This window comes from Alosa pseudoharengus, unplaced genomic scaffold (assembly GCF_046254945.1).
Source record: "Alosa pseudoharengus isolate Yale_2024_CS ecotype anadromous, Long Island Sound unplaced genomic scaffold, YU_APseudo_1.1 YU_APseudo_1.1_scf_22, whole genome shotgun sequence".
Classification (NCBI taxonomy): Eukaryota; Metazoa; Chordata; class Actinopteri; order Clupeiformes; family Clupeidae; genus Alosa; species Alosa pseudoharengus.
The window spans coordinates 25,316,641-25,328,831 of record NW_027468680.1 but is presented as its reverse complement, the minus strand read 5'-3'; the positions used below and the strand labels follow the sequence as shown (position 1 = coordinate 25,328,831).

Genomic DNA, 12,191 nt, shown 5'->3' with positions numbered 1-12,191 from the left:
GTAAAGATTAAGCCAAATCATAGACTATTTCACCATGACCAGAGTACATCCCAGCACACTGAACTTCAGCTTGGTGCAGTGCATGATGTCAATAAGTCTGCTACTGCCCCCTGGTGGAGAACCTTAACACATTACTCCAAGTTCCTGTAAGGGTGTAGTAGGGGGCTCAATTTGTCCCAAATTACAAACGGTCCAAAAAGAAACAAACAAACAAAAAAATGGTGGGTGCCAACATACCTTTCAATTAAAATAAGTCACTGGTTCTTTATTGGTTCTTTTTTTTTTGTGACGTGATATCTCATCTGAGGAGAAGTTTTCTCTGTGACCACATAGAAAACCTCTCGTGTCTGTTGCACAACTGGAAGAGATAATTATATAGCCTAGCAGTAGAGGAAGGGGAAGTTTTAAGTAAATTATACCAATGTAGCTATTAGAATAATTCAGACAACATTCCTTTATTATCATAAGCAGTGATACATGACCAAAGGAACAAACATGGGTGTCTACAAGCTGGGGGATTTATTAATACTTTCAATAGCTTTTAAACATGTGCGTTCCCAATGCATTTCCAGTGGCACAGAAAACAACACTGAGTTACAGAGACTCAGTCACTGAGTCAGTTTTCTTTGTGACCACATAGAAAACCTCCCTTGTGTCTGTTGCACAACTGGAAGAGTGATAATTAATAAGCAGTAGAGTAGAGGGTAGGTTTTAAGTAAATTACACCAATAGCCATTAGATTCATTCATATGACCTCTATTGATTTTTGTGAACGTTTTTATTATCATAAGCAGCCATACATGGCCAAAGGAACAAACATATGATGGGTGTCTACAAGCTGGGGGATTTATTGATCCTTTCAACAGCATTTAAACATCACTGAGTCATTGGTAACTTGAGGACAAAAAAAAGTTGACATTTTGTAGAGCATTAAGCTAAAGTTACCTAAAGCTTAGTTTTCATTTCAAAGTGCTGTGTTGTATCTGTGTTGGGTTTTGAACGTTTTACAGATTGGAAGGGTCTGTATTATGAAGGTGAAGTATCTCTGTATCAGATTTAATAAATTGTGGGGTATAACATCAAGAAAAAAGAAGAAAAGAAAAGAATATGTTCTGCCATCAAAATCAAGTAATCAGCAATAATCAGAAATATTATTTATTTCTCTTCACAAAAATGTATAAAAGTCCTACAAATGTCCTATAAACACCTTAGGCAGCTAGTGAACAATTAAAGTAAACTAAAAGCACATTACATCATCTTCATCAGGTATACCTGGAGCATACTGGATATCCCAGGTATAGAATCAAGTAGGCATAAAGCGCATGGAAACTACTGACATTAATATTAACAAAATGCAGCATTTTGATATTGCATCCACATATGATAATCTTAGTAGCTTATCTTGTAGACAGGCTCGCCAACATGAAGGATCCCAGTCTGTTTGACAATGAAGTACTGTCCAAACAAGGGTGCTGTTTTATATATCTTCTTCTGTGATGGGTCACATTGACGGTAGCTTGAGGTAAGTGGGGATTAAAAAAAAAAAAAAGTTGTTTGAATGCTGGTCTTTTTTCTATCAGTGTGAAAACAAGGCCTTTTTAAGGCACTTTAGCAGGTAAATTATCCCAGCAAACATATTTCTAGGAACATACTTTGGCACAAAAAAAACAAATTAGACCACAAAAGTTTGAACTACCCTATTTATATACTTTTGTGGAAAATAAATAAAGGCAAACAGGCAAAACCTGTCACAACAGCACAATAACTCACAAGTCACAAATTACGGGATTCATCCTCTGGCCCAAAGGTAACCCACCATCAGGATGCTGTTACACAAAGGGGTCATTATACGCGTACAAAATATACACCTAGCTCATGTTTACCTTCTGAGAGTGTCCAACGGCTCTTTCCTGCTGATGACTCCCGTTTCGGGGTCCACAGTGGTGAAGAGGCACCTGGTTGCAGAGCATGTGTTCATGTTAGTGATCAGTGTAGAAAGGCTTTGAAGTGTGAGCTGAAAGAAGGCCATACTTACGCTTACCTTCCACAAGCCATAACCCGCTTCATCCGTACATCCCCAATCTGGATTTCATCCCAAGAATCCTTGAGGGGGGGAGAAAAAAAAACTCAAAATTTGAAATTCTAACACTTACAAACAGGTCGTTGGTAAAATATTACAAATGATGGGTCATCCTCAGTGTCCACTGTGTGCAATACCTCACTAAAGGCCTCACAGTCACTGACAACAATGTTGGGACGGAATCGAGACACAGTCACATCCTTATCCAGCTTGCTGCTCAGATCTCTCACAGATGACTCAGACAGCAGCATCACAGGGCCTGCGTCAGGATAAGCCACCTACAACGATCACAATGCAATTCTGGTTAAAGTATAAGTATAAGTATATATACTCTTTTGATCCCGTGAGGGAAATTTGGTCTCTGCATTTATCCCAATCCGTGAATTAGTGAAACACACACAGCACACAGTGAGGTGAAGCACACACTAATCCCGGCGCAGTGAGCTGCCTGCAACAACAGCGGCGCTCGGGGAGCAGTGAGGGGTTAGGTGCCTTGCTCAAGGGCACTTCAGCTACTGGTCAGAGTTCGAACCGGCAACCCTCCCGTTACAAGTCCGAAGCGCTAACCAGTAGGCCACGGCTGCCCCTACATACAAACATATACATTGCAAAATAGAATTAAACCCACCATTCCCAAAACCAATATGCAACAATGCAGAGACAGCGGCAATGACAAGGAAAAGTCATTTGAAACCTAAACCTGAATTTAGTCACAACATACAACTGCATGTTCACAGACAAGCTATAATTACGTCTAACCACCATGTGGTGAAAATGAGAATGACATATAGTATGAAGACAGAAATGATGACACATTTTTCAAGTTATGTACATATATTATGTCGATTCACGGGATACAGATGTCAGTGCATTGTAGAAACAATTTACTTATCAGTATCAGAAGAGCATTACTATAGCAACAGTGCTACACAGTGGGCATCACACAACAACACTCTCTTATACAATTCAATTCATCTAATATCTTCTCTTACTTTCCTGGAAGAGAGGTCAATCCCGTTCAAAATGGTCTCAATCATCCCAGTCAGCACTTACGTTGGTATGCATGATTAATCCCACTTGAGAACACACATGGCCGATATTATCATCCTTTAAACACTATAAGGCTGGTGTACCATGTGGAAATAGTCTGTTACATGTTCTAGAATGCTCTTGTCAATCTGAGATTTTTTAGAGGCCATTCATCAAAGAGATCTGTGTGATCTCCGAAAAAACCATGTCCACTGCATAAGGCAAGGATGGCCAAAGCATCTGTAAGTCATTCAAAAGCTCCACACATGAAATGTCATCCAAGGTCTTTTTTGTCTTAATTGGAATTATAAGTATTTTGTTAATTGTTAAAAATAGACATTTTTGATATTCCTCAAACGTAAAAAAAAATAAACTATTTGTGGACTGTGAAAACTAGATGTTTTTTATTGTGACAAGAGTGCTCTTGATCACTAGGAACACTGTCTCTTAACATAATGATGGCAGAGTTGCGACGGTTCGGCGTGAATTCCCTGCTACTTGAAAGAAGATGGATGCTGCTGGCAACAGCGTGACATGAGTTAAGCTTTGTTTAAGTTGAACAAGTTAAGCAACTAGCCAACTAGCTCTGCTGGTGGGAAAACGCATGGGACTCATAAATTGTAGCGCTATCCTATTGCGTGCAGAGGGAATCTTAATGTGGGACTGGCTCGTCATGTGGGTCTGGCTCATCAGATAATTGGATAGTCAAAGATTCTTGTTATATATATGATTTTATGAAAAATATTAGCCTTTTCTAAAACATTTAAAAACTGGATAATTCTTTGTCAAGAGTGGATGTCAGCTGCTTCCTGGAGGCTGAGCCCCCCCAAAGGTCAGATCCTAGAATTGCCCCTGCATTTCATCATGACCAGAGTAGATCCCAGAACGCTGAACTTCGGCTCAGTGCAGTGCATGGTGTTAATAAGTCTGTTACTGCCCCCTGGTGGAGAGAACCTTAGCACATGTTCCCGGGAGGGTGTTGGAGGCTCAATTTGTCCCAAATTAAAAAGGTCCAAAAAGAAACAAACAAAACAAATGGTGGGTGCTGACATAGCTTTCATTAAAATAAGTCACTGGTTCTTCATTGGTTCTGTTTCTTTTTTGACCTGATATCTCATCTGAGATGTTTTCTTTGTGAGAGAAAGTGGAATAGAACATTATGTCCAATATTCCAATATATGGTTTAATGTTCTGCACTGCATTATGTCCAATATTCCAATATGTGGTTTAATGTTCTGCATTACTCATTAGTAGGTCACTTTGATACTAAAAGTATGATTCTATGTAATGACTGTATGATATCTGTACTGACCCTGTGTATATCTCTGTGTGACTGTGTTTAGAGATAAGCAGGAATATTATGACTTTGCAGTGTTTCACTGTTCTGCATGGCTGCGTCAGTAGCTATCTGCTCCGGATTGCCAGGCTGCCACTAATCAGGGTCTGATTCAGTGTAGTCCACGTGAGATAGGATGACCAACGCCATCTCCCGTCAGCCTGGAAGGATACTTAAACTCTAACTATTTCCTTGTCTAGTTAGAGCAGCTGATGGATCTTTAGGTGAAGTCATGCTGTCTCTCCCTTGATGCGCATCATTTTAAATAAACTCTGTTCCTGATTTTTCATACTATTGGTCTGACTGGGTCTCTATTAAATCTATGGTATCAAAATTACCATCATTTGTGACCAAAGGTATCTCTTACCTTTGAGAATAGCAAGTAGGAAAACATTACAAAAGTATGTGAAGCCACAGTTTTCGCTCACATTTAGCGGAAATCTATATTTAGTTATCTACATAATATGACAAATCAGCTAAACTGTATGGAATTGCAGACTTTACAATGCAACACCAACACTTGAAATTAATACAAATCATGTATTAAAATAAATTGCATTTTTTCTTGATAAGAAAGAATAACGTTTTAAAAGGTTAAAGTTAAAAGTGATATACTCTGATTAAGTGTCACTGCGGGAGCCACCTTTGCACCAGTGTTATAACTTGACAGGTGTAAATTATGAAGGGCTTGGTCTGGCTCTACCTCCTCATCTGCAGGAAAAGGTGTCTCTATCTTCACACACTTTCTGGGCTTCATCTGGGACTCATAGTGCACCATACGGAAAGTCTTGCCTGCAGCGAGGTAACGTGTGAGCCACCGAGAGACCTCCTCCCCACAGTCTCTCCCTTGGATGTCAGCACCAAACACCCTGGAGGATAGACATGGAGCTCTTGAATCATTCAACCACTTGACTCTAGTTACTGGTTCAGATCAGATGTTCTTCACATTGGTCAGCTGTCTGTAGGAGACTATACGGTCTGTGGCAGGTAATAGGTTATGATGCATTCTAGAAAACTCAGAAGTTGGATATTTCCTAGTTGAAATCTCTCAATTTCAATTCATACTAACTTAAGGTCCAGACTTAAGTATAAGTATAAGTATATATACTCTTTTGATCCCGTGAGGGAGATTTGGTCCCAATCCGTGAATAAGTGAAACACACTCAGCACACAGTGAACATACAGTGAGGTGAAGCACACAATAATCCCGGCGCAGTGAGCTGCCTGCAACAACAGCGGCGCTCGGGCCTTGCTCAAGGGCACTTCAGCCGTGTCTACTGGTCGGGGTTCGAACCGGCAACCCTTCGGTTACAAGTCCGAATCGCTAACCAGTAGGCCTCAGCTGCCACTTCTGACCTACTAAGAAAAAGTTCAAAAGGAACACCACCTGAAGTCGGAGTTCCCACAAACTCGGGGCAAGTTGATCTACCCCGACTTCAAATTCAGAACTGAAGTCTGACCTCTGACGTCTGGAATGCAGCATTAGTCTGGGCAAAGAACAAATCAGTGGAAGCCACAGTTCCACAGATGCTCACAGTTCATCTCCAACACTGACCCAATCATTGTGCACTGGCTAAGTTTGATGTCGCTCACCATTGGGAGTTAAGTGGAGGGAGAAGAGAGAAAAAACACTAACACCTGAGCAGAAAACCACAAATGTGATTCAGGAGATCAGGAGGGATAATTTCACATGGAATATAAAGTAGGACATTGACTGAATATAAACCATCAGGCAGAGTTCCAAATTGGCCATTACTGAGGGATTCTGGCTAATGTATCACCTAAGATAACTTGGCTTGCGTCTTGTTGTGCTTATGTTTGTACTCACTTCCCACAAATGCATACCGGTATTAACCAATATGTTTCATTAGTTCATTCAGTACGTTAGCTTATCTTACACACTCGGATCTTGTTTACTGTGAAGACTAATTCATCACTAACCTTTGACCCTCCAATCTTACCTACAATTAGTTACATCATTGGTTGTCTGATGCAGGGGAACTCTTAGTTCCTCCATATCAGGAGCGTTAAGGCAGAGTTCTCCTCCCTGTGCCGTCATTGACAGCAACACCATGCGAGGTTCCTGCCGCCCAGTCACCATCTGTCCATCCTCTGTGATTACGAGCCAGTGTCTATAACATCAACAGGTATATTCACTCAAACAGGCAAATCCCTGAACACATGACAAATATATCGTAGGTCTACATTTGTTCACTGTTGGGGATAGGCCTAATCAATCATGATTGATGTTTGATTGACTGACCGATTCTGATTGTGTAAGATGTATCGTCAGACTGATTCCGTTTTACAGGTAGGCCTGTTGTTCATAGCGTTTTTAAAACCACAGTAGCCTACGATCCGCAAGACTTGATTGGACGAATGATGGATAATATGTTATCTAACGGACTGACTCTGATTGTGGGATGTAGAAATCATTTTCACGACATCGTCAGGTCAGACCGATTAAGTTTTAAAATGTTCATTGCATTTTTAAATCACTACAGACTGTAAATACCGATCATGGAGTTCTCCATATTTAAGGCCCATACGCAGACATTCTGCTGTTGACACTTGCAGTCCTTTCCCGGATTTAAGGGGATGAAGAATCAGCTGCGAAACAACGCCAACCTGAGTTAACTTTTTTGGTTTCCATATGTGCTTGTATCCGAACCCAAGTCCGAGCAGTGCAACTCCTGCCCCGACAGTGTACAGCACGGCGTTTCCGTTTTGCGCAAACCATTTAAACATTGTTTCTTTTAGTTCCATACTTTAAAATGCACACCAGCGATTCTCTTAACTTCTGCACACTGATATAGCCTGATAAGTAACTTATCACCAAATGCTCTACTTCTTTGAAGATAATATGACAGAGGAAAATGGCTCGCTCTCGGTAACCAATGAAAAAAAGGAATACCGCATGGCGCAGTTAAAGGCACAGTCGATTTTATCGCATTATATGGCTGAAGTAGGCCTATTGATAACTGTAGGCTACCCTCTATGGAGCCAATTTAGATATGTGGTTGACATCCCTTACATGAATTTCAGGTTTCTGGCGAACAGCTCATATGTTCTCATACAAATTAGGTTTCTGACAAACAGTTGCGGTTAACTTTTGACAATGTTGCAGCAAATTTGCAGCAATTTCATATGCAAATTGGGTTTGTCACTAGAAGTTTGCAGTTATTGGCTAAGTGTGGTTGCAAATAATCACCGGCGACACATTTGCCATTTGCAAACACATTTGCTATTTGCAAACTTCTCATTGTTGCTGCCAGAACTTTGCTGGAAGTTTGCCTCTAGCGGCGAACATTGTCAAACTTCTGCCAATATTCTTGCTGCAATCTGCCGCACAGATTTAATTTTTGTAAGGTATAAGAACGGTCTTTGCACATGTACAAAATGTAATCCTCATATCTAGGCCTATAGACTTTTTTTAATACATCTATGTCATCACATTATTGTAGTCTGGTAAAACACTGCTATACTGACATGCATACTAGCAGCATGTACTGTATGTTTGTTTGTGTGTGGGTGGGTAATACATTTCCATGAGCCAGTACAGTGAAAAGGGGAGGGTGAAAAACGGAATTCACGTGTAGAATCGCCCTGCGTGACCCAGCAGTCAAAACTATTTTTATCCTTCACAGGGATCTTGAGAACTATGGACGAGAAAGAACACAACAGATGCTGGCCCTACGGGAGAGCGATACAGGCATTTGTTCAAGCGATGCCCCTCCTGTCACAGTTTCAAGCAGGTCTAATGGCTGAAGGTTCAGTCCTGGACGCATTGCCCTCTCATTTTGGCTTCAAGCAAACATGGCACAGCCCCTCTTCACGCAAGCCAAACATAGCCTAATCTACCGACCACCCTCTGCCATAAAGGTGGAAATGTGACTCCATGACCTCCTTGGTTGCATAAGGCCTGCAACAGGAAAAGGCCCTTTTTGGACAGAACTGTGACGGATTCTTACAGTATTCCTGCTGAATGTGAGACGATTTGAGAGGCTAGTGTAAATGTGTAGATATTAGTGAACAGTGACTTATTATTCCTGTGTGTTCGAGAAGTGTAGACAGTAGGTTTGAGTTATTCAAATCCGAATTTGAATTTCACCTCCATTTTTTTATGTGAGACATTGCTGATTGTTCGAATTTTCCACATTTGATGTTGATCATCGTCATAAGCCACTGACAACATAAACAATTGAACATTTTAAAATTGCAACTGTTCAATTACTTTTGTACATTTGTTAACAAATAGAAATTCAATGGATACCACACATGCATACATTCAATTATTTTATGAGGTTATTTTAACATGTTGCTGGCACATGTCATTCTGATAAACATTCCTGTAACCTACAAAGTAGTGCCATCACATACATAAATATATCATACCCCAAGTGCTAATAAAATATGTCATATGTAATAGGTGGGCTACCAAAATACTGATTTGTTTATGAAGATACCAAAATATTTATCATGGTAATGGTACCATTGTCTGCAAATGAGGCTACAAGAAGATGCATTTATAGATAAATGTGTTAGATGTAACATCAGACATGTAAATTATACAGTTTTATAAACAACTTATATTATATACCTTCCTTTATAAACAAATATTACATAGCACATGAGTAAAACATGTTTTGAGATAAATAATTTTGAAAATATGACACTTCTTATCATAGCATAGCACCTTGAAGTGTAGCTCTTCTTTTCAAGTCTAGTGTTCGACTGAACTGAACTGTTCGGTTAGACTGAACTGCGTCTCAGAGTGCACAGGCTGAAGGGGGCGATGCTGTGCAGATCGGTGGACATACAGCTGATGGCGGAGCACTGGTGGGGGCTGCACACACACCCGCTGACCCCCGGGTCAAAGAAGTCTCCGGGCGACACCTCACCCTGCTCCATGAGCGCCTCGGTGAAGGACAAGTCCTGCGGCAGCACCACCAGCTTCTCCTGGCTGCGGTACCACAGACAGGAGCACATGGTCTGGAAGTGGAGCACCTCGGCGTACACGTCTCTCAGACCACGACGGCGGGCCTCAGGACCGGGGTCCAAACGGACCACCGGAGCCGCGATCCCAGACCCTGGGTGGCGATGCCTTTGGACAGGGTTCGGGGCTGGGCCTGGGGCTGAGGCTGGGCCCCCCCTGTGCTTCTTCTCCCTGGACAACAGAGCACGCTGCTGCGCATCTCGACGCTCGTCCTCAGCGTTCATGGTGAGGAAACGCAGCACCACGAGGTTGAGGAAGGCGCCAATCACCGTCAGGCCTGTCAGGATGTAGACAAAGCTGAAGGCAACATAGTTGGGGTTGTTCTGCAGAGCATTGTCCTTCTGCAGAGCCACGTAGTCGCCAAACCCGATGGTGGTGAGGGTGATGAAGCAGTAGTAGTAGGCATGGAAGAAGCTCCAGCCCTCGTAGTGCGAGAAGGCAACAGCCCCAACGCACAGTGTGCTGATGCAGGCGAAAAAGCCAATGGTGACCATGTTGGCCATGGAGACTTCGGTGTGCCGCAGACCGAGGCACTTCTTGGTTTTGTGCAGCAGGAAGCGGACAAAGGTGTTGATTCTCTCACCCACACTCTGGAACATGACCAGTGTCAAAGGGATCCCCAGGAGGGCATAGCACATGCAGAATGCCTTTCCGGCATCCGTGCTTGGTGCCGCATGTCCATAACCTGTGGTTGGGGGGGTCAGACAGGAGGTTAACTTTCCACTCTAATTTTGACTTAAGCACATGAGGTTAATGCAGTATAAAGACAAACACTATTGTATCGGTAGTCATTTGAATTTTTTTGAAAAATATTTTCAGGTTCAATAAGAGATGTGTGTGTATCCAAGACCCAGGAAGGGAGTCTGCTGCTTCCTAGGACAGACACTTCACTGATGGTGTTTTTATCACTTCACAAACACTAAAGAAATTATATTGTCCTCAACAGATTACATGCATCACTAACTCTTCCTTTATGGCCTCTGGCTGTGGCATGTCACCAATGCGACTCATGTTTTCCATTTTAACAGCATTTCTTCCTGTGGATTGGAAATATTATCACTGTAAGTAATCATGCTTTATACTATCAGGAACACTGCTGTCCTGGAAACAAAGGCAAATGGGGAATTCATTGACCATTAAGCAAATATTTTGCATTCAAATATCGCAATTGATTGGCCTTCAATATTATAATACTTCAAGCATAGCATCTCACAAATGAAGGTCATTGAAACTACTCTAACTGTTCTATTCTATTAATCAGGGGCATCACTAAACCCCTTTTACTGGGGCACGTGCCCCAGAATTGAACTGCTGTGCCCCAGTAAGTAAGTTAAGGTTTTTAACTGCTGTTAACTCTTTGGCAGCAGTTTATTATTATGATCAACATTGTACTGTGCCCTATGTCGACAAGATTGTACTGTGCCCTATGTTTTGGGTCTAGTGACTCCCCTTTTAATGTTATTTTAAATGCCCTCTATTAATACTTTATATTGCTATAGTGTAACCACATTGAATTACCTTTGTGTATAAAATGTGCTATATAACACTAGCCTACCTGTTGCCTGTTTACAGAGACTTTTCCAGCTCTTTAGCCTGGGTGAACCCAGAGAGCCAGTTAGCAAACATAAATGCTTAAAGATAAATCTTACCTGCTAGTGCATATGGAAGGATATTGGCAACAAGGTGACATTAACACCTGTAGCCTTGCCTTTTCACTATATCAAAACATGAGATTAAACATCCCACGTTCCTAATAGACTTTAACGACATAAATGTGCCTCACACGTTGACTATAACGTTCCAAACAGACTTTAATGGCAGAAGGTCCCCCATGAAATCTATAATTAGCCAAGCCAACTTAAAATGACTAAAATCAACGGCTCAGCCTTTCCTTTTCAAATGTTTCCTTTTAAAATAGATAATTTGTGCAATTCCTTATCTTATTCTTAAGTAGGATAGGCTGCATTCTCCTGGTGGTTACATTCCACCAAAATGTAACCTATATTTTGTCTAAAACACAGAGGTTTATCATTTTAGCCTACCTATTGTCGTTATCACAGTGATAGCGAAGTAAAAAGATCCGGCAAACTTCCACTGAACCCCTGATTTGTGTGGCTTCAGCTGCAGCACCACTTTCTCTAGCTCATCAAAGCCGGTCCTCGTCAGGTTGTATTTTCGCATCAGTTCAAATTTGCGCTGATCCAGTTGTCTTTTCTGGCTGTTCTCTTGTTTAGATTCTAGCGCATCGAATACGGATGCACCGATGAGTAAATACGAAAAAGTGCAAATTATTAGTGCGAGGGTCCGGACGTTTTGTCTCTTCATGATATAACTAACTTGCACCTGTCCTCACGTTTCAATCCTGGTCTCGGACACGGAACAGACAGCTGGTTCATGACTTGTAGGCTACTACGAGATGCCTGCAATTTCTCGACTTTTTACCGTTGACTGCTGCTCGTTTGGTAGGAGCTGTTCCTTCAGCACCACTCTGGTAGAGGGGAAAGATGAGTCCGGCAGCTATGCCTTATTTGGCCATATGGTCAGCAATGTAAATTTGGGTGCTCTTCAGTGATGACGTGGTCGGAAAGGACACCGTCTTTCCACAGGTCGTGATGCTTTATGTAAAATGGTAAACTTATTATAGCACACATATTAAACTAAATTAACTCACTAAAGATGTTTGTTTTGTCATGTTAAGCATGCACGTTAAGGATAACATGCGGTAACGAGGCTCTATTGCCGCAGTCCAA

At 41.6% G+C, this 12,191-nt stretch overlaps 2 protein-coding genes across 2 annotated transcripts; both read right to left on the bottom strand.

Moving 5' to 3' along the window:
• Positions 1-759: 759 nt before the first annotated feature.
• On the bottom strand, positions 760-7,326 carry marc1 (mitochondrial amidoxime reducing component 1). Its single transcript, XM_076299478.1, has 7 exons — positions 6,961-7,326; positions 6,407-6,577; positions 5,149-5,314; positions 2,218-2,358; positions 2,042-2,103; positions 1,884-1,955; positions 760-1,516 (listed from the first exon to the last, which is right to left on the bottom strand). The coding sequence occupies exons 1-7, from the start codon at positions 7,209-7,211 to the stop codon at positions 1,390-1,392; spliced, it is 990 nt and encodes a 329-aa protein (XP_076155593.1). The 5' UTR covers positions 7,212-7,326; the 3' UTR covers positions 760-1,389.
• A 1,871-nt stretch (positions 7,327-9,197) lies between these two features.
• Positions 9,198-11,766, bottom strand: kcnk3b (potassium channel, subfamily K, member 3b). Its single transcript, XM_076299995.1, has 2 exons — positions 11,484-11,766; positions 9,198-10,126 (listed from the first exon to the last, which is right to left on the bottom strand). The coding sequence occupies exons 1-2, from the start codon at positions 11,764-11,766 to the stop codon at positions 9,198-9,200; spliced, it is 1,212 nt and encodes a 403-aa protein (XP_076156110.1).
• Positions 11,767-12,191: the final 425 nt, after the last annotated feature.